Source organism: Silurus meridionalis, chromosome 17 (genome assembly GCF_014805685.1).
Source record: "Silurus meridionalis isolate SWU-2019-XX chromosome 17, ASM1480568v1, whole genome shotgun sequence".
Taxonomy (NCBI): domain Eukaryota; kingdom Metazoa; phylum Chordata; class Actinopteri; order Siluriformes; family Siluridae; genus Silurus; species Silurus meridionalis.
In genome coordinates this window covers 16,861,702-16,883,279 of record NC_060900.1, presented here as the reverse complement: position 1 = coordinate 16,883,279, position 21,578 = coordinate 16,861,702, and the positions used below count along the sequence as shown (strand labels likewise).

Here is a 21,578-nt window from a genome sequence, read left to right as displayed (position 1 = left end):
CCGTTCACCTTCCAAAAACATAGTAGTAGGGGAATTTGCTCAGATAAATTGTCTAAATTTCGGTGTGAAAGTGTGTTTGCATGGTGTCCCCAATGAACTAGGATCTCATCCAGGGTATATTCCTGCCTCACGCCCAAAGTTCCCTCAATAGGCTCTTGATTCACTGAGTCTATCCTGAATACTTACAGTACATTAGTACATTACTGGCTTCTCTGGCACTTATATCTAAAAGCTTAATTTTAATACAGTACATTTTAGCTTTCTTTCACCTGAAAGCATTTGTTTAGTGTCAAATTGATTAATTGCTCTTTTAGATAAAGGTGTGTACACAGTTCCCGTTTAATGAACAGATAATAAGCCTGTAAACATTTGGCAATGATCCGCTTGATTCCAATTTCAGCAAATCCATTACTGTGCTTTAGTCATGTAGCTTCTGAGGACAAATTGCTAATGGTCCAGTTGAGCAGTTAACTAAAAATTGCATTTCACACCCCTAAGATAAAACAACAGTGTTACTACAGCAGTGTTCACAATGTAGAGTTCAGTTTCACTACAGCTGTATGAAAAAGACATGCTTGGTGTTCTCTGTGAGGAAAGTCTGGACAGTTGCTGAGGTTATATCTATTGCCTTTATTGTTCAGCAAAATGTCTTTCAGCTACTGCAACCATGTGGTAACTCATGACATTGCAACCTCCACTTTAATAGGAAAACCCGAACACCTGCCCATTCATGCTGGTAACCAGCCATCAAATCATTTGGCAGCAACACAACCCATAAAATCATGCAAATGCAGGTCAAAAACTCCAGTTAATGTTTAGATCAAACTTCAGAATGTCCAAATCTCTATGATTTTACCCATGACATGTTTGTTGGTGCCAGGCAGGCTTGCATATTTCATAAAATGCTGATTTATTACGTTTATTAAAAAAAAAGGGTGAATGACAGTTCTGTCTAAAAAGTTAGAAGAATAGGTGGTATTTCAGGTAGGATAATCACCGTTTACCACTGTGGTGAGCAAAAAATAAATAAAAAATTATCTCAGCCTGCAGAAAACATGAGCGTAATTAATATATATATATATATATATATATATATATATATATATATATATATATATATATATATATATATATATATATAAAATTACAACAAGGCACAATTACTGTGCAGGTGAAGGAGCTTCCTGAAGTTCTTTGGAGCATCAGTACTGAACAACAATATCTGACAATAATTCTGCTTGCCATGTTTAGTGAAGGAAGTGTTTTATGATTTGGTGCTGCTTCTTTGCAAACAGTACTGGAGCATTACACAAAAATGAAAGAAACAAGAAAAAAAGAAAAAAACTTGTGTTAGTTAAAGTCATAATGTCTCAAGAAGGTCTTGAACTAAACACAATTAAAAGATTTTTGAAAACATTCAAAAAGACCCTTGCAATCTTGAGGTATTAAAAATGAATGACGGAGAGAAAAAGCAAAAATTTACCTGTAATATCCCATTGCATTTTACAGTAAATGCCTCCATACTGTAATTGCCAACAGCTTTGCAACAAAGTCATAATGTTGGTACTACAAACCCGATTCCAAAAAAGTTGGGACACTGTACAAATTGTAAATAAAAAAGGAATGCAATAATTTACAAGTCTCATAAACTTATATTTTATTCACAATAGAACATAGATAACATATCAAATGTTGAAAGTGAGACATTTCCAAATGTCATGCCAAATATTGGTTTATTTTGGATTTCATGAGAGCTACACATTCCAAAAAAGTTGGGACAGGTAGCAATAAGAGGCTGGAAAAGTTAAATGTATATATAAGGAACAGCTGGAGGACCAATTTGCAACTTATTAGGTCAATTGGCAACATGATTGGGTATAAAAAGAGCCTCTCAGAGTGTCTCAGGAGTCAAGATGTGCAGAGAATCACCAATTCCCTCAATGCTGCGGTGAAAAATAGTGGAGCAATATCAGAAAGGAGTTTCTCAGAGAAAAATTGCAAAGAGTTTGAAGTTATCATCATCTACGATGCATAATATCATCCAAAGATTCAGAGAATCTGGAACAATCTCTGTGCGTAAGGGTCAAGGACGGAAAACCAGACTGGATGCCCGTGATCTTCAGGCCCTTAGACGGCACTGCATCACATACAGGAATGCTACTGTACACAATCCACCGTGCCATTCACCGGCTAAAACTCTATAGGTCAAAATAGAAGCCATATCCAAACATGATCCAGAAGCGCAGGCGTTTTCTCTGAGCCAAGGCTCATTTAAAATGGACTGTGGCAAAGTGGAAAACTGTTCTGTGGTCAGACGAATCAAAATTTGAAGTTCTTTTTGGAAAACTGGGACGCCATGTCATCCGGACTATAGAGGATAAGGACAACCCAAGTTGTTATCAGCGCTCAGTTCAGAAGCCTGCATCTCTGATGGTATGGGGTTGCTTTAGTGCGTGTGGCATGGGCAGCTTACACATCTGGAAAGGCACCATCAATGCTGAAAGGTATATCCGAGTTCTAGAACAACATATGCTCCCATCCAGACATCGTCTCTTTCAGGGAAGACCTTGCATTTTCCAACATGACAATGCCAGACCACACACTGCATCAATTACAACATCATGGCTGTGTAGAAGAAGGATCTGGGTACTGAAATGGCCAACCTGCAGTCCAGATCTTTCACCCATAGAAAACATTTGGTGCATCATAAAGAGGAAGATGCGACAAAAAAGACCTAAGACAGTTGAGCAACTAGAAGCCTGTATTAGACAAGAATGGGACAACATTCCTATTCCTAAACTTGAGCAAGTTGTCTCCTCAGTCCCCAGACGTTTGAAGACTGTTATAAAAAGGAAGAGGGGATGCCACACAGTGGTAAACATGGCCTTGTCCCAACTTTTTTGAGATGTGTTAATGCCATGAAATTTAAAATCAACTTATTTTTCCCTTAAAAATGTTCAGTTTAAACATTTGATATGTCATCTATGTTGTATTGTGAATAAAATATTGAAATTTGAAACTTGTATCAGATTTTCATATTTCAATTCCTGATCTAAATGTGTTAAACAACTTAAAACAAGCATCTGTTTAAGACAACCTATTTTTCAAGTGATGGAAAATATAGGGATCTATGACATAGGTGTTTTGGTTGGCAAAGAGGACTGTAATAAAACAAATTGTTATTTTATTTTTTCAGATATTACACTTCCCCTCACACAAATTTCATACTTCTCAAAAGTAGTAAAGGAAAAAAAAAAGTGATTTTTTTTAAATAAACCTATATACAGTATTATACATGTATTAAATATGACAAGACGTCAGACATCAAATGAGTATTAAATAATTTATTCACAGCAAAATTTATTGGCAAAATCTGTAATGTAGAGTTACACCAGGAAGCACTGATTTGTATAAAGTTGTAAAACAACAAGAAAAAAACTCGATCAGTGAATAGAGGCTATGAATATGAGCCATTATAAGCAAAAGGCAACGCATAACAGTTATCAGATGAACAGGAGTCCTTTTGTAATCCAAAACAAATAAGTATCAATGTATTTCAGCCAGGTTTCTGTACATTAAACGAAACTTTGTGTGTGTGATGATGGAGCATGCACCCAGTGACTCTATGTCACAATCTTGTGCACAGCTACTGTAATTGTCCCGTGTGTCCTCACCAGCACATTCCTGCAAACACAGATGCAATGATTGTATTATTACTGTGAATCAAGCAAGTAGTGTCATTTTATTATCATAAAGAAAAAACCTGACACACTCATGAGGTGTCACTCAAAGATGATATTAATATTAATGTCTACTGTGATTTCAGAACATCAGCAAACTCTCATGTGGTTACTCCCACATGCATTAATATCAAGTTACCAAATGGGAGCAATGTATGCAATTCAAGTACAGTTGGCATATACAGCATGGGCCAGTCTCTTTATATCCAAATGTGGAATCTGTAGTAGAACATGATGAAAACTCTTATGATGGAACCCGATACTACAGCCAACAGAAATATGTACTGTACATCTGAAGAAATTCACACGTTTTCAAATTGATTATTGAAATATAGTTTTATAGGAATATATTACAGGTACAGGCAAAGCGCAGGGTTATGTTTATCGGTGTTTTAATTTTAAAAAAAGTCACTAAAATGTGTTTTTTTAGCAACATTTTTTTTTACTTTCAATATGATAAATTGTTCTAAATAAAAATGATTAGCATTTACAGAGTCTCAGATGTTACACTACAAGGCCGAAACCTGACCTTCACACCCATACAGCTCTTTCCCCAAACACGTGCTTAAGTTTGAAGCACACAATTGCCTAGAATGCCTTTATATGCTAAAGAACCCAAACTTGTTCCAGCATGACAATGTCCCAGTGCACAAAATTAAGTCCATGTTGCTGTGGAAGAGCCCTGACCCTAACCAAGGACCTGGAACACAACTGACATTCCAATTCATCATGTTCCATGATATTGGGGTCAGGGCTCTGTACAGGCCACTGGAACTCCTAATGCACACTTCTTGGGCTGATGCTGCCTTAAGGATCAGCTTTATTTTATAACTAGTAAGTGACGCAAGTGTTGAAATAAAGGAGTGGTGATTTTTAAAAGTGTTGTTTAAAAGGGTACGTTTCTGAGCTATTGTTGCTTCTAGATTCTATTTTATTAACCAGATCTGGCAGAATAAAAGTCTCACAAACAGACCTATGGCAAAGGATGCATACTACAAAGGTGCCACATTTTCAGTGACTGAGCTCTTCAGTGGAACCCATCAACTGCAGTGGTTTTGGCTGAGACACATGAATTCAGTAATTAAGGGTGTTCACATATTTTTGGTTATATTATGTATACAATTAGCATCTTACCCTGAATCAGATTCAAGACACACAGTAGGGGTGTCTGTTGGATCTTTGGTTAGAGAGGCAGCCTGTTTGGCCAGAACAGACACAACTCCACCATGCTCATCAGAAAGGGAACCACGGCCTGCAGAAACACAAAACTCCATGTCATTCTACACTGCTGAGTAGAATTCGAGAGCAACTCTGTTTCTACTAGAAACTTGTTTGGTGTACTTACATCCATCCATTCGTATTTTACTTAAAAGAAAGATTCCATGTTTCGCATGTAATTGTGTATTGCATAATAGTTATTTCATTTCTGTACATTTGTAATATAAATAAAATGCTGTTCCTCGGTACTGCAAAGGAAAAACAATTGTGTTAAATGAAAAGAGTTTTCACTAAGTAAGGGCACTCTCATTGTGTGTCTGTAACAATTCAAAAAAAGTATAATGCACAGACGAATGGAATATCGAATTACATCATTTTATACTCAGAGATCAGTACTTTTACTTTTGTTACATAACTAGGAACATTTGTAGTTTTACACAAGCAGAAGTATAAACGCAGAACTTTTACTGGAGTAATATTTAAACAGAGGATTTTACTCAAATAAAGAAATAGTGCACTTCATCCCACACTGGTCAGATGTAGTAAGTGTCACTATATTGCTTCCAATGGTAGGTCATGCATTTCACACTTAGGCCTTCAGTGGTGTCATACCTAAACTCCTATCATCATCATCAACCCAACTCCTAATATCATCATTATAATGTCACAGTTATAGAAACCAGAGCAATGATTGGGTTCTGTGTGTGCCCTGAATTATATTTAATTCATAAGTGTATTTCTACAGCAGCAAATAGTTGTTTTCCCCATATGCTTGTTCACTAACCCTAGTACTAATAGCAAAACATACTGATACTAACTAAAATCTATTTAAATGCAGATGTTGATGATGATCATGCAGTCTGTCACTAGGATACGCTACTGAGAAAGAGAATCAATCAGTTTATTTATGTACCAGTGGCACCAGTGGCGTCTTACTTGAACTACTTGAACCATTCCACCTCTTAATACCATCATTATAATGGCTATAGAAATCATCAATATTATACAGAAACAGAGTAGAACAGTGTTGCATCATAGACAAGTAGCTCAGGGCTGAATGCAATTACTAAAAGCAAGAAATCCAATAAGCACAATTCAACAAGTCTTCTTTCACTGCAGCCAGGTATCGTGTGCATTTTTGTGCATTCTCTTCTGTGCATTATGGTTTTTCAGGAGATTTAAAATGAAGGCAATTTGTGTGTTTTTTGCAAATGCTACAGGAAAGAAAACGAAAGAACATAAATGGTTCTTAAACTGTTTCGGCTGACCTTTCCTCACGATGTCCAGATTTTCCATCGTGTAAATGTCCTTGTAAGTATATCTGTGATCAAATCAATTTCCTCTCCTTTGTCAGCCATCGTGGAATGATAAAACAGATAATAAATCCACATGAATATATGGAGCTTGTGCAGTATACTACAGTTTGCGAGCTCCAAATAGTGTGTTCTCTGACCATCCTATCAAAGGATATGAAAATGCTGACGTGATCGGACGCCTGCTAGATGGCCTCGGAGCGGCCGAGTCGAAATCTGACTGGTTTAAGCAACAGCTTTTAAGCAGCATGAACTTTACAGTGTTCATTTTTAAGAAATCATGGCAGATTTTGACACCAGCTATATAAGATGTGGTGAACAGATGGTCATTGTAGCATCAACAGGAAGAGAAGTGCTATGAAATTAATAGAATAGACTACTGGGAATAATTGTATACATATTCATGAACAAAATGATATTACATTAAGTCAGTGATGAGTGTAGGCCAGCAGAGAAGACCTTACTGGCACTGAAGGCCCACCACTGATTGTTTTCCAGTGTATGTGCCAGAGGTTTGGACAGTTTAGACTCGAGTATTTAAGTTTAGCCTGCTACATTTATACTGTTGTGATATGATGTTTGTGATGAATACTTACATCCAAGATTGTGACCTTGGGCGTCTGTACACAAAACTCCAACAATCGCAGGGTTTTTCATTCTAGGATAAAATACAATGATTTTTTTTTTTAAATAGATGCTTAATAAAGCAAACCTTCCACAGCAACTTCATTACTCCATTAAGCATTACGAAAATAACATCCACATTTAATAACGCAGGTGACAAAAATACACGCTTACGTATCGTCGAGGTGTTGCTCCAGTGTCGCCTCCATTGAAACAAGTACACCAAATGTTTATTTACAAATAAACTTCAAGAAGAGTGCATAAATCAGCTAAGGGATAAACGCTCTTGAATGGCTTCCTGGATAAGAGTCAGGTGATCTTGAATCACGTGATTCTTTGAGGCCGCGTCAACCGAGCGGCGCCATCTAGTGCAATTACGGCGTAATAACACTAACTTATTTTTCTACGACGCTTGCGTTGTGTTCAGAGTAATAAATATTGTCCTTGTTTTGATAGCAATTTTAACAACTGTTGCAGAAATTCATGATACCAGTTGGTAATACATGGAAAAAAATAATAACTACATTTGTATGAGTCTGTAAAACTTTCTTCTGTCAAAGCCAGTAAACAACAAAGCAACCGAAGCACTTTTTTTATTATTAAGAGACAGACCAGGGCCAATATATATTTCCAAATATTATTTATTCTTGGATTTAATTCATTTGGGTGCCAAGTTTCGAAGGCAATAAAAAACGTTTGGGGTTTTATTATCCAACTTATTTAGCCGAAGCAATTATACAAAAGGATTTATAATGGAGGATATTGAGTTGATGAAGGCTAAGAGCCATGCTCAAGGGCCCAATGGGACAAGTTTTCAATCACCTGGCCAGAGCCCCAACCGTTAAGCCAATACTGTTTAAAAGAACTAAATTCACGTTTTATTCACTATTTTCAGTGTGACCCCTGGGGAACTGGCAACTGAATGTGGATAGTCTATCAGATGACACCTGGTCACTGACTATAGCACTATGAAAAGATCAGGTCCTCTCAACATGCACTCTTAAAAGGCTATATGTTCTTATCAAAAATCTGTACTGCTTGTTATTCTGCTCAGTGACAAAACCATGGTCAAACTCCTTTGTGTTTGTGTTTTATAAATGGATCCTTTTAGGGGCACAGCAGCTCTCAAAAGACAGGAATGCCTTTGACATCATTCTTGACAGCCTGTGGGAGCTCTTTATCAAACCACATTCTGTACTTTTATACAGTATATTAAAAAGACCACAGTTGTAGGTTGATTTTACTTTTGTCTCATATATGCCTGACAACATTCAAACATATCTAATATAAAGCATATAAAGCACAGTGTTAAACCCAGTGTGGATCTCAAATTCTTATTTCTAATAATTAATAATAATTTTCACCTCACAAATTAACAGCAAGTCTTTTGGAGATCTTGGTATATTTTTATATGCAACTAAATGTTATGTCACTTTACAATAGAAATACTTTATGCATAAATCAAGAAAGAGCATTCTGACCTATTTCTACACGAGCTCTCAAAAGTATTTTAACTAGATTTGTTTTATAATTAGTGGTGCAACAAAAAGAAGTATCATGTAAATAGATGAATAATTCAAATTTGAACCTTGACTTTGCCACAACTATTTGTAGCTTTGCATTTAACAGAGCATAAGTGCCATTTATCCCAGGGTAAGTGTGCACTGGTGTATGTGGGCTTCATTGAACATTTCTCGCAAGCTCAATTAGCTTGAAAGGCTACAGCAATTTCAAGAACCGTTGTCAGATCAGATTGTCTAATCAGAAGGTTGTGAGTTCAAATCCCGATATCACTGCTGGTATTTTGCAAACCCCTTCAAGGCTCTTAATCCTCAACTGCTCAGTTGTATAAATGAGATAACTGTAAGTCACTCTGGATAAGGGCAAAAGCTGTATATGTAATGTAGTGAATAATAAAACAAAAAATCCATTTTATTACTTTTTAATGTAACATAGATAAAAAATAGTGCTTGTAACGAAAAAACAAACAGAGTGGGATAAACAAAGGTAAACAATGGTCATTGAGATACAAGGTGATCAGTGATTGGACATTAGGAAGCAGTGGTGAACATTGCTATAATAAATTGATATGTGTGATTGATCATACAAAAACAAATATGATCAGTAATTGGTCAGTGGGAAACAATGGTGATCTGAAGTTGGTTGGAAAACAGTGGTGATTCTTTGATTGGATGTTTGGATCTTTTGCTCATGGAAATGTAATTCATTCAGGCTTTACACACTGGTGGTAAACTCAATAAACCTGCTTCCCTCTACAACTCGTGTAACCAGCAGCTGGAGAGGGAGTGGAGGACAGCTTCAAACCATCTGCTTAAAGTTTATAACTTGTATATTGTGTTATAAATTGTTGTTATACAGTAATCCCCTGCTTTACCACTGTTCAAATCTCGGGCCCCCTGTTTATCGCGGAACTGCAATGCATTTGTTTTTTCGCGGATTGCACGATAGACCAAAAACCTTATAGGGAATTGTTTTTATGGATTTCTATGTTAAAATAATAAAACTTATGAACAAAAAATATAATGAATAATTATAAAATCAAGAAAAATGGTTTTCATTTTTTTTTTTTAAATAAATAAAAAATAAACAGGGGATTACTGTATACTTATTATTGGCTTCAAGTGTCTCTGAGAAACCAAGCTAGCTCTAATCCTTAGTGGTATCTGTTATGAGACATCGAAATATCTCAAGTTAGCTAAAGGTGTGAACTGGGATCGATCTATCTATCTATCTATCTATCTATCTATCTATCTATCTATCTATCTATCTATCTATCTATCTATCTATCTATCTATCTATCTATCTATCTATCTATCTATCCATCCATCCATCCATCCATCCATCCATCCATCCATCCATCCATCCATCCATCCATCCATCCATCCATCCATTAAATAATAATAATAAAAAGACAAGGAGGTTAATAATAAATGATCATGTTTGTTTTCTATGGTCTTTGCTCATTAAGCTTAAGCATGCACCTTGGCTAATGAAGTTTGTTATATTATTATATGGTTAACTGTAAGTTTCATTGTCTTTTGCAGTGGTGTTTCCAGATAAGTTTCCAACTGAAACATTGGTGGTATAAAAAACTTATTTTAAGCAAGTTTCCATCACTCATCGGAACTGTACTTTGGTTTATAGCTAAGGAGCCAGCTCGGTGTCAGTGATCTGCTCTGTTCTGCAGGATAAGGGCCAGACTGCTGTGCTGACCAGGCAAAACTGTGCAATTTAATTATGTGGCCAGTAGATCAGAGGCATACATCTTCCTAACTGCAGTTCCTTGATGCCATGCTGACTAACCTATGGCACTTTCAGGCGCCTACTGGCCCTAAATCAGTATTTAACAGACACACACAACCTTCAGGGCTGTCATACCTCACACATATCGCTCTCACAGCAGATAGGCCTAATTTATCCAGCTCTAATTCAAAATGCCAGCGAGATGAAAATGCAGCCTTCATGAACATAAGCACTCTGCTCCACCCCAGGGTATTTAAAGTTGCTTTACCATTTTAAGTTGCCATTGTTAGAGTTTGAAGTGAATTGAAGAAGGGTGTTTAAGAGCTAGGATGTTTATTTGACTATCTTATCTATTTAAATGTGATGAAGGAGGTTCCTACTCTGTCTGGGAAGTTTAAACATCTAAGATTAAATCTTGCAGCAGAATCTCCACAACATACTTATATTAATATTATCTTGTTTTTCACTAAAAGGCTACTTTATTATTTTAAAACTATTGGGCAAATTGCCAATTAATAATTAAAGGTAGTTTTAAGGCTCTCTTAGTGTTGACATCTAAAAATGATTGTATTATTTGTGTGCCATTTAATTATCCACTATGTCAGGTAAACACCATTCCTCTTTGAGTTTATATTAAGATTCCTTTAGGTAGAGCACTGCAATTCCTTTTTGAAATGAAAGTACATTTTTTTGATAGATGAGAATGAATCAGTGCTAATTAATTAAGAAGATTGGTAGCATATTGTCTTTGTGCTTTATTAACATTGATGGATACAGTACCATTCGTGTACTTGTGTAAAAGTACAAATACTCTGCTTAAATATAGTAAAAGTAAAAGTAAAAGTACAATTCTGCTTAACCTTTGTCAAACCACAAAGATACTGATATATGAGACCTATTTAAATTAATTATACAATGTTTCATTCTCTTGCACATTATCGCTCTTTAAGGAAAGAGTTTTCTCTTAATCCAGACACGTACGCTTACTCAGTGGAACCTATTGTGAGATCCTTGTGTTTACAATTGTAAGGTGTTGTGACAGGTTCTCATTTAACCCAATTTATTTTTTCATCTAGGGTTAGGGTTTTCTGAAATGTTGGGGAGTAAAAAGTCTGTTTTAATGTGTAAAGATATTACACATTAAGTCAAAGTGAAGTTAAAACTTCTCCAAATGAAAATACTCATCTTAAGTACAGAAAAAACAAAATCCTTCTTTAAATATGTCCACCAGTGCATATCAGAGGATCATGCACTACCAAGCTGTCATGGTTTGGTCCTTGGGGAAGACCCTTAACCTTCAACTGCGCAGTTGTATCCTGACTAAAAAAGTCAGGCTAATGTAGTAGATTATATTTTATTTTACAATTACAGCATGTTACCAGGCATACTAGTATATTGCAATACATTATTGTAAGAACAAAGTACCAATATTTTACAATTAGTTACTATAAACATATAACACTTTACAGACGACTCGGCTGAATGCATCTTAATGTAAATTGTACACAAATTTGATTCACAGTTTACAATGCATAGGACACTAAGCAGAAATAGAGCATTGGTGAGCCTGTCTTCATTTTGTCTGTCTATCTCTCTGATGTAGTATTTAATAAATGTTGTATATGTCAAATAAATAGTGTCCTCTATGAAGCATTTTGCTGCTAATCTTTACAACAAAGTTCACAAGAAAGCATATAGCAATCATATAACATGACCTAAGTCAGTTCAGTGTCAGAAATCAAAGTGCACAGTCTGACCTAAGCGCAACCCCCCAAATTGCCCATCATGGCCCTAATTGGCTGAGAAATGGATTGAAACATTTAGCATGGCAGCTGTTAGACGTCAAGCCAATGAACCCTGTAGCCCTGTTTTAAAAAAGATGATGGATAGACAGTGATTTCTCATGATTAATCTGGATTTAATTCTATTTTTACTGTCCAGAAAGCATATAAGTCCACACAAAAAACTGCCAGTGGTCAAGAAAGTGTCTGAACTAACTGTCTTATCCTGATGGAAATTCGTTGTGCGAATTTAGAATGTCAGTGAACGACAAAATGAATCATATCAGTGTGTCACTGAAGGCTAATGATTCCCAAAAGCAGTGACAAATGATTAATTTGTTGTGATCTACCTGCAAGCTGAATCCTATCATGTAAACGGAAAAAAAGTTTTTCTAGCCCACTCCACTTGATGACTCATCTCCAAAGATTTGATGTGATGTACGAAGAAATGTTTACTTAAAAATAAAACACATACTGTACAAAAAACCCATGGTACTAATAGTATAAATCCGTGGTGGTCTCTTAGACACATGTAATACATTTTAATGCCCAGATAATATAAACATTAGATAATTTATTTACATTGTCCCATATAAGACATATAGATAGTTTTTTAATGTTGAAATGGTGACATATTGTAGTTGAAATATTTGATTTCACAGTTATTCCTCATAGTAAATAATTCACAATTGATCATCACAATGAATAAGAATTTAAGGTCAATTATGCTGATATCATAAAAAATAAAAAGGTACAAGTACAAGTATTGCAATATATATATATATATATATATATATATATATATATATATATATATATATATATATATATTTTAAAGGATCATTTACTAAATAGCATCGCCATCGACCGGTCAGCGTCATATAGAGCAAGATGACGAAAATCCTACGAAGATAGGGGAGGGGGCTGCACCATGGTGAAGGGAAATAAAGAGAGAGAGGAAAGACTGAATATCATTGTAGAACTTATTGGAGCATCTATGAGCAAAGAAGCTGAGGAAAAAAAGGAAAAAGGAAAGAAGGCAAAGAAGACACGGTGAAGGCAGGAGCCTCAGCATCTCTATACTCAGACGAAGCTTTGTAAACCTTGTTTAAGTGCAGTGAGGAGTAGATAGAACTATAGGGTGTGTATAGGGTGCTATAAAACTTGCTGTTGCTGCTATGAGCCTGCTCGTCTTATTCTCAGTGCTTCTTGTGTCTCTGAGTGGCGGAAGATGTGCTGTAATCACTGGGGTAAGAACAGCTAGAGTTTTTATCAATGTACTGATTGAGAGAAAGTAAATGTCATTACAGTATACAGTATACATTTAAATAAACTAATTCTAGATTTTATTTAGATTTTACTAATTTCTTGAATGTAAGAGATTAAGAGTAAAACTTTAATTTTTTTATGTTTTCAATAACTTTAAAAGTGTATTAGTAATTATTGGCTGAATTTTACCAATGTAATTCTAAACAATACTAACAAAATATCTCATTACAAAAATAAAACACACAAAACCTTAATATAAAGACTTAATGTTTAAAACTGATTTCATTACGAATCCAAGATTGATTAGAACATGATGGGTAGAAAAGCTACTGCATGCTAAAAAATACATGACCAGAACCAGGTATGTGAGATTGAGGTGCAGAACCTTGCAACTAATAAGCAAATGTTACTAAAAAGTCAAGTATTTTTGTATTTATATATTATTGTATTGTATACAGTATTGACTAAAAAATGCAGTTGCATGGCTGTGAATATGAGTAAATGCTAACGGTGTGTGTGTGTGTGCGTGCATGTGTGTGTGTGTGTGTGTGTGCACATGTGTTTGTGTTCGTGTCTGGCAGGCGTGTGATAGGGATGTCCAGTGCGGCATAGGGATGTGCTGTGCGGTCAGTCTGTGGCTGAGGGGCCTACGAATGTGCACACCGGAGGGGTTTGAGGGAGACGAGTGTCATCCATTTAGCCACAAGGTAGATATTATTTTTTACTTGCTGCGCTGCATTGTACATCCATATGACATGTCTACATCTAATGGGTTGTTGTGGTGGATAGTGTCAATTATATAAAGGAATATGTCTGTGGAACCTGTCAGCGTATGTCATATAGTAAAAAAGATATACATGACTTAAATAGGCTGCTGTGTCAGAGTAAAGGATTATAGTAATAACATGAAAAGATAAGATAAATATGATATGTCAAGCCAAAAATCTCACTCTCAGCCATCTGGTTTGTGGGTTATTGGACTACCACTTGCAGTGCTTGCTCAAAGGGCATCTTGTAATGCAGTTACTGACAAACATAGCTGATAGTGGTACTGGGTGCTGCGAGAGAGATCTGTGTTATACATCATGCACTGTGTTCACCACATTGATCAAGTGACAGTGTTGCCGTTGTGGCTAAGCTGGGAATCAGAGACACAGGAAATAAAGAAACTAAAATAAAATAAAATAAAATAAATTAAGATCAAAATCTTTGCATTCTGGTTGTCTAGATATTTTTCAACAGCAATGTACTGGTAATCTGTTTTAATCTAAATAAGAAAAATATCATTGCATATTATACTGGACTTATATTTATTATATACAAGCAGCTGGATCAAATATCATACATGTAAGGAGAATATATTCATGAATATTTGAGTGATCACATATCCGACATGTAAGGAGAAAATCATACTTAGGATTTAAAAAAAAAAACATTAATAGCATACATTTCTCTCTTCACAGGTACCATTCCCTGGAAAGAGGCAACATCACACCTGCCCCTGTCTGCCTCTCTTTGTGTGCACCAGATTTGCTGACAGCAGATATCGGTGTACCAAAGATTACAAAAGTATAGATTTTTAAATGCCTATATTATAGACAAAGAAAAACAGAGGGCTGTGCTCTAGGAGAAATGAGTACTTGAGAATTAGAAATGATAGGATAATAGTAAGTGCCACAGTCACTGATTTTTGTTTGTCCCATTCATGCACTTTGCACAAAACATTCTTATCATTTTTCCAAAATAGCAGTTTAAACCCTTAAGTGTTTGAGAAACACAATGTCATACAGTGTTTACACTGGCATCTAATGAAGCCATGTGCAGTGAAACCCAGTCTGAGTTTGCATAACAAACAGCACCCAGAGCACATTTTCAAATAAATATATTTCTCAATAAAAAGTGTGCTCTGTGTTATTCAAATGCTTTCTGACTGAAATGTGAATCCAGATGTTCGATTAACCTAAATATTGTTGTAAATATTTGTATCCTGTCAAAGCACTCAATTAAGAATTAAACCTTGGAATTATAAGGTTCTGTGTCCTTTTTTACTTTCAAATTCACTGATATGTAAATATGTGATTTTCACTGCACTGGAACTATTATACATACTGAATATATATATATATATATATATATATATATATATATATATATATATATATATATATATATATATATATATATACATTATTGTATTGACAATAATAATTTAATAATTGTCAATACAATAATATTTATATGTAATATATATACAGTATATATATTGTATTTACAATTGTCAATACAATAATGTCATTATTAATAAATAGAGCAATATACATATCCAGAAAGCACAGAAAGGGAAAAACAGCCCAATCGTAGAGTAAACACTCCTGATGGTTAAAAACAAGAAATTAATTATGTATTCATAGAAATAAACAATGGATTTGCAAATTGTTTTGCTGTGAATTCTTTCTGTCCTTGAAGTTAAGTTCATTTTGATTAGCAGATAATAAAGTCCCATTTGACTTTGGATAAGTCCTCCACCACAAGTGAGGCATAACAGTAGGCATTCTATATGTTTGCAGTAGATAAACAATATAATCAGTGGAAAGGGTTTAAAATGTAATAAATAACATTAGTATATGTTTCTCTTATTTATATAAAGTATAAATATAATGACAGTTTGTGTATGGTGATTTAATTACAATACAACTACTTCAGTTTTACTTGTGTAGTTCTTTTAACAATAGACACAATAGACAGTGATTGTAGGACAGAAAGCAGCTTTACAGACATTAAAATATTGATGATATAAATGCAAAATCTATAAATTTCTCCCTATATGCTCTTTTATTTTCTGCTCAACCTTTTCTGCAAGGATTGTATTAAACTTCACTATTTAGCAATGACGTATCTCATAATAAATGATTTCTTTTTATTTCTTTTCACAAGAAATGAAAATAGGCAATAGGTCATAAATAATTTGTTTTCAATTAAATTGCCATTTAATCAATATTATTCTTAATAATATTATTCTTAAATTATTGTCCTTGCTTAGTGACAACAATGATAAAATTATGAAACAAATAATTCTGAAAAACTTCACAGTCAGGCATCTGTTGTGGGTTTTTTTGTTGAATAATTTTGCTGTCATTATGTTTGAAATCTATAAATGTTTTATTTGTACTACTGAACCTGCTTAAACAATTACTAAATAATTGTATTTTTTATTAATTCATTTTATCTAAGTTTCTCAATTTTAAATGATTCACACACACACACACACACACACACACACACACACACACACACACACACACACACACACAATTTTATAATTTATATATTATTATATATTTATATATAATTTTTCTTTTTTAATAAGATCATTTTTAATATGAAAAATCTGTAATAATATAATAATATTAGAATGATGGACCTAGGAAATTCTTTAAGTGCTATTATTAACATTAGATACCATTCATTACACTTATCAGACATAGATAGAAGAATGTATATTTGAATATTCAGAAAGCATGGAAAAAAAAATCAGTGTATGGTGTTAGGTTTGTAAATTCAAGATAATAAGATAATAAAAAACTTCTAGGAAATTATGTCAATGACAAAGGGGTTTTCTAGGCAGAATGTGTTTTAACGTCTGGTTGATAAAATAAAAAGTATATGATAAGAAAAATGATATGACTGTATATAAAGACTGAAGTCTCTGCATGTGCAGTATGTGCTTGAGTGAAAGCTTGTAGTCACTATTAAGACAATGAAGCTGATCGTAGCCTTGTGTGCCTTAGTGGCATTTGCAGAGTGCATCAGGTAAGCACCAACTATCTTGATTAAAACAACATTTCAGATGTAGCTACTGGAATAGACATAGATATGAGTGTTATTTATTTAGTTAGTTATTTAAAATATCTTTTCATTCCTGTTGTGTATTATGTAACAAGGTAGTTGTGTTTTGTTATTAATGTTGAAAACATCTTGAGCACTAGAAATAACACTGCAACTGTTCGGTCAGGGTGCCTCTAATTAAGGGTAAGACTGCACGTGAGAGACTGCAAGAGCAAGGCCTGTGGGAAGAGTACAGGAAGCTATATCCCTACCAACCATTGATCAAGTTTCAACAGATTGGTAATGAGCCCATGACCAATGATGCTGATGTAAGTTAACCAAAACATATAGAGTTTGTCCAAAGAGCAGTATGCTGGCTTTTCAGGTTGTGCATCAATTCTTGTTCCTCTCTATTTCAGCTCTCATATTACGGTGTGATTTCCATTGGCACTCCTCCTCAGTCCTTCCAAGTGATTTTTGATTCTGGCTCCGCCAACCTGTGGGTGCCTTCTGTCTATTGCTCAAGCCAGGCTTGCCGTAAGTATCACTGGAGTTGACTCTCAATGAATACAAGCCATATGGGTGCTTAATAAAGGGAAAACAAAAAGTAAAAGGTACTAAACATTCTCAAATTATTTAACCATAAGTTCATAGAAATACTGGAACACTCGGTTATATAACCAAACACACAGTAAGCTCAGCACTTTCACAGCACTAACAGATATCTCTGTCACTTAGAGAACCACAATAAATTCAACCCAACACAGTCCAGCACTTTCCAGACCAGGAACCAAGCTCTGTCAATTCAGTATGGCACAGGCAGCATGACCGGATACTTGGGCTATGACACTGTTACGGTATTCAGACTCTCTTATTGATTTTATCTAATTGATCTGAAGTTATTTACAGGCCAGTTCATAAGACATGTCCAGAGGTGAAAACGGAAAAGAATCCAACTTTTTGTCAACTAAACCATGCTAAGTTTAAGCCTTGCACTTCATAGATTCAGTTACTTAATGCATTAGTTGTCCTTCTTAGTGTATGCTTTTGAATCTAATGTTATTCATTAAAATAAAGTATTTACTGTCATTTGACATTAACATGAATTAAAATCCAGATAGTTTCTGTAGTTGAAAAGATATTAGGTACTAATAAGCAGAATGAGCTCTTGTAAATAAATGAATGACTACTACGCTTTTGTGTTAAAGGTTGGTGGAATCGCAGTGCAAAATCAGATCTTCGGACTGAGTGAGTCTGAGGCTCCCTTCATGGCCAGCATGACTGCAGATGGCATCCTGGGTTTGGCCTACCAATCCATTGCTGCTGAGGGGGCCACTCCTGTCTTTGACAGCATGATGAGTCAGAATTTAGTCTCCCAGGATGTGATCTCAGTCTACTTAAGCAGCAAGTATGTCTCTTTTGTCTCCAAATTTTTCAACTAAATAAGCAATAGGGTTTGTAATGTGGGTTGTTTGAGTTTCAGACATAAAACATTGCATTGTTATAGTTTAAGTCTGAAAATGACAGTTTACCTCAACCAAACCCTACAGCAGTCAACAGGGCAGCGAGGTCCTATTCGGTGAGATTGATGCCTCCTACTACACTGGAAACATTTACTGGATTCCTCTGTCCTCTGAGAGCTATTACCAGGTCACCATGGAGAGGTGGGCAAGCTATAGATTCATATCAATGAACCATGACCAATCATTTAATGTCTACAAAATTCTATCATTTATTTATATCAGCATTTACACTGTGGTGTGGTTTGTCAGAGTTACTGGTGTGGCTGGGATAAATAATATTTTCTTAAAGTTCTTGTTTTAAGAACTTTTTCTTGCAAGAATATTCAGTTTGTCTTTTATTGTATTTATACATTATAAATACTAAGTGAGCAGTAATGCACAGACTTCACCTTCTTAATAACAAAGGTTGCAGTCTATTCAAATGCAAATAAGTATCTCTAAACCTACACTTATCCTTGTGTTTCACATACAACAGTTGTTTTTGATGCTTTGCAGTGTTACTATCAATGGTCAGGTTGTTGCCTGCTCTGGAGGATGCCAGGCTATTATTGACACTGGCACTTCCTTTATCGTTGGCCCAACCGCAGACATCAACAATATTAACTCCTGGGTGGGTGCCACTGTAGATCAATATGGAGAGGTGAGTTACTGTTTAATTGTAATGAAAGCTTTGCCAAATGTATAATTCTGCCTTAAGAGTAAATACACCGTTACAATATACAAAATGAAACATTGTCACACATTTCTTTTAGGCTTCTGTGAACTGTAACAACATCCCAAACATGCCTTCAATTACTTTCACTCTTAATGGCTACACCTTCACTATTTCTGCTTCAAGCTACGTCCGACAGGTAAGCCTAGACAAACTTGTCTTCCATGCAATCATATCCATATTTTTTTAAATGTTATGGTTGGACAATTTTTTAACTCGAAATAGTATTTTATTGAATTAAATAAATCACAGATCCAAAATACATGCGAGAAGAATGCAAATCCAATCATGGCATATTTGCTATATAATTTCCCCCTCTTTTAGGATTGCAATGTTGGTTTGAGTGGCAGTGGTGATTCCCTGTGGATTCTGGGTGACGTTTTCATCCGAAACTACTACACCATCTTTAATAGGCAGACCAACAGTGTTGGTCTGGCTCGGCTTGCTTAAGAGAGAACATGTCATGTTTCAACTTCTGTTTGACTTATTGACAAATAGACTTGAAATGTAAAAACAGTTAAGCATATATTGTTGCATAGAAATGTTTAATTGCTTATAGGCTTTCACTGTATTTCATTTAATTATAAATATAATCAAAGTAGATCATGTGTTTTTTTGCATGTACACAGGACTGTAAGAAAACTGTTAATATTTTAAAAAATATGTTTGGCTATGCTACAATAAATAAAATACAGAATTCCAAGAACATATGTTAAAATGTGCATGTCTGTTTTTAATTCATTATAAAACATCCAGAACATTAAATGTACCTAAATGTATTACGTATACATTATAATACAAATTTACAACATTATAATACGGCAATACATAATACAACAAATACACTATTCAAGTACTAAATATTTATATACTTATATACTTACAGTCATGTTTGAATCATGTTACTAAAAGTATGCGCAAAGCATTTGCCCATACAGACACAATGTGAAACAGTGCTATATGATTTCAAATACAAATAAATGTAGTTTATTAGATAAATCTAAATGACATTTTATAATAATTTCCATGACTACAATCCTATGAGTTTCTATTTGTTCCATGCACTTTGTAGACTTTCCTTGCTGTGCATAATGCATGGCAGACTAAATACACACACAGAGGGCTTTGGGGAAGGTTTGCTTGGTCCGTAGGACATAAATTGGATAAAATTAGAAATAAAAAGTAATTGCATAAAGAAAATTGTACAAAATTAGTGGACCGTATTAAAGTTGATCTTCAACATTGGAATAATCTTCCATTATAGTTAGTAGGCAGGATTGATTAAATTAGAATGAATATCCTACCACGTATGCTTTTTCTGCTTCAGACAGTTCCCATTTTTCTCCCCAAATCTTTTTTTAGGAAATTGGATGCCAATACATCCTCATATGTCTGGGCTGGGAAACCCCCACGAATTACAAGGTTAATTCTTTAAGGACTAAACAGGATGGGGGTCTTGCCCTTCCAAATTTTCATTTCTATTACTGGGCAGCTAATATCCAGAAAATATATGTATATGGTGTAATTTCTCAGATATTAATTGGTGTACGATCGAAGCTAACTCCTGCACATCATCTTCTCTATCTGTATTCGTTTTCAACCCTGATTTGCGATGACCCTCTAAATACACCACTAATCCAATTGTACTTTCCAAAAAAAAAAAAATTGGAGTTAAGGATAAAAATAAGTTTGTATAATTACTGGGGCTTTATCAAATTTTTTAGTGTTGCAATTGGACACTTGCTGCACCCTTCCAAGATGTAAACTATAAAGGTACGCTGTCTGTGTAATTTGTTAACCAAGTGAGTGGGAACATTTCCCAGCTCTCGATTACACCAAGCAACCAAATCAAACAAACAAACAAACAGTATTACGTGTTTTCTGTCATCACACATGGAACAGTGGCAAATGTGGCTAAATAAAGAAAAATGTGGTTTTTAAAAAGATAAATTGGGTAGCAGAAATGTCTTGTAAACACTGCTATGAGAGATTTGTTTAAGGACTCAATCCCAAGCCCATAGTGAGACACAGATGACAGCCAGGAGGAATGAACGAACCATACAAAACCTGGAAAAAAGTTGTAAGCAAGAAGTTCAGAAAAATAGAAAAGAAAATAACCTGCATATAGCCTTCAGAATGGATGCAGCCACAGAGATGTAGACTGTACAGCAGGACAAAGCTATTGCTATTGAATTGTTCTATTCTATGCTATTGAAAAGGTCCCCAATGCTATTAAAAGGTCCCCAAAAAACAGTAAAGCTGTATGTGCTTATTTATCACCAGAAATAAAATAAAAAAATGTTTCAAAC

The 21,578-nt window shown here is 34.9% G+C and overlaps 3 protein-coding genes across 3 annotated transcripts; 2 read left to right on the top strand and 1 right to left on the bottom strand.

Moving 5' to 3' along the window:
* Positions 1–3,329: 3,329 nt before the first annotated feature.
* On the bottom strand, positions 3,330–7,226 carry lamtor5 (late endosomal/lysosomal adaptor, MAPK and MTOR activator 5). Its single transcript, XM_046870383.1, has 4 exons — positions 7,070–7,226; positions 6,868–6,929; positions 4,875–4,992; positions 3,330–3,684 (listed from the first exon to the last, which is right to left on the bottom strand). Exons 1-4 carry the CDS (start codon positions 7,102–7,104, stop codon positions 3,624–3,626), a joined length of 276 nt encoding a protein of 91 aa, XP_046726339.1. The 5' UTR covers positions 7,105–7,226; the 3' UTR covers positions 3,330–3,623.
* A 5,702-nt stretch (positions 7,227–12,928) lies between these two features.
* Positions 12,929–15,284, top strand: prok1 (prokineticin 1). The gene is made up of 3 exons (XM_046871955.1): positions 12,929–13,190; positions 13,791–13,916; positions 14,673–15,284. Exons 1-3 carry the CDS (start codon positions 13,119–13,121, stop codon positions 14,790–14,792), a joined length of 318 nt encoding a protein of 105 aa, XP_046727911.1. The 5' UTR covers positions 12,929–13,118; the 3' UTR covers positions 14,793–15,284.
* Positions 15,285–16,944: 1,660 nt separating this feature from the next.
* Positions 16,945–19,932, top strand: LOC124400455 (pepsin A-like). The gene is made up of 9 exons (XM_046872307.1): positions 16,945–17,019; positions 17,222–17,363; positions 17,454–17,571; positions 17,773–17,891; positions 18,243–18,442; positions 18,585–18,698; positions 19,053–19,197; positions 19,310–19,408; positions 19,594–19,932. Exons 1-9 carry the CDS (start codon positions 16,967–16,969, stop codon positions 19,717–19,719), a joined length of 1,116 nt encoding a protein of 371 aa, XP_046728263.1. The 5' UTR covers positions 16,945–16,966; the 3' UTR covers positions 19,720–19,932.
* The last annotated feature ends 1,646 nt before the right edge of the window (positions 19,933–21,578 follow it).

What these genes read in the sequence shown, in the direction of transcription:
- LOC124400455 (XM_046872307.1), top strand. Translation starts at nt 16,967, where the DNA reads ATGAAGCTGATCGTAGCCTTGTGTGCCTTAGTGGCATTTGCAGAGTGC. An exon ending in TACCAGGTCACCATGGAGAG is followed by an intron (nt 18,699 to 19,052) that starts GTGGGCAAGCTA and finishes GATGCTTTGCAG; the next exon opens with TGTTACTATCAATGGTCAGG. An exon ending in CTTCAAGCTACGTCCGACAG is followed by an intron (nt 19,409 to 19,593) that starts GTAAGCCTAGAC and finishes CCCCTCTTTTAG; the next exon opens with GATTGCAATGTTGGTTTGAG.
- lamtor5 (XM_046870383.1), bottom strand. Translation starts at nt 7,104, where the DNA reads ATGGAGGCGACACTGGAGCAACACCTCGACGATAC. An exon ending in CCAAGGTCACAATCTTGGAT is followed by an intron (nt 4,993 to 6,867) that starts GTAAGTATTCAT and finishes GTGTTTCTGCAG; the next exon opens with GCCGTGGTTCCCTTTCTGAT. An exon ending in TGTCTTGAATCTGATTCAGG is followed by an intron (nt 3,685 to 4,874) that starts GTAAGATGCTAA and finishes CTGTGTTTGCAG; the next exon opens with GAATGTGCTGGTGAGGACAC.
- prok1 (XM_046871955.1), top strand. Translation starts at nt 13,119, where the DNA reads ATGAGCCTGCTCGTCTTATTCTCAGTGCTTCTTGTGTCTCTGAGTGGC. An exon ending in GATGTGCTGTAATCACTGGG is followed by an intron (nt 13,191 to 13,790) that starts GTAAGAACAGCT and finishes CGTGTCTGGCAG; the next exon opens with GCGTGTGATAGGGATGTCCA. An exon ending in GTCATCCATTTAGCCACAAG is followed by an intron (nt 13,917 to 14,672) that starts GTAGATATTATT and finishes CTCTCTTCACAG; the next exon opens with GTACCATTCCCTGGAAAGAG.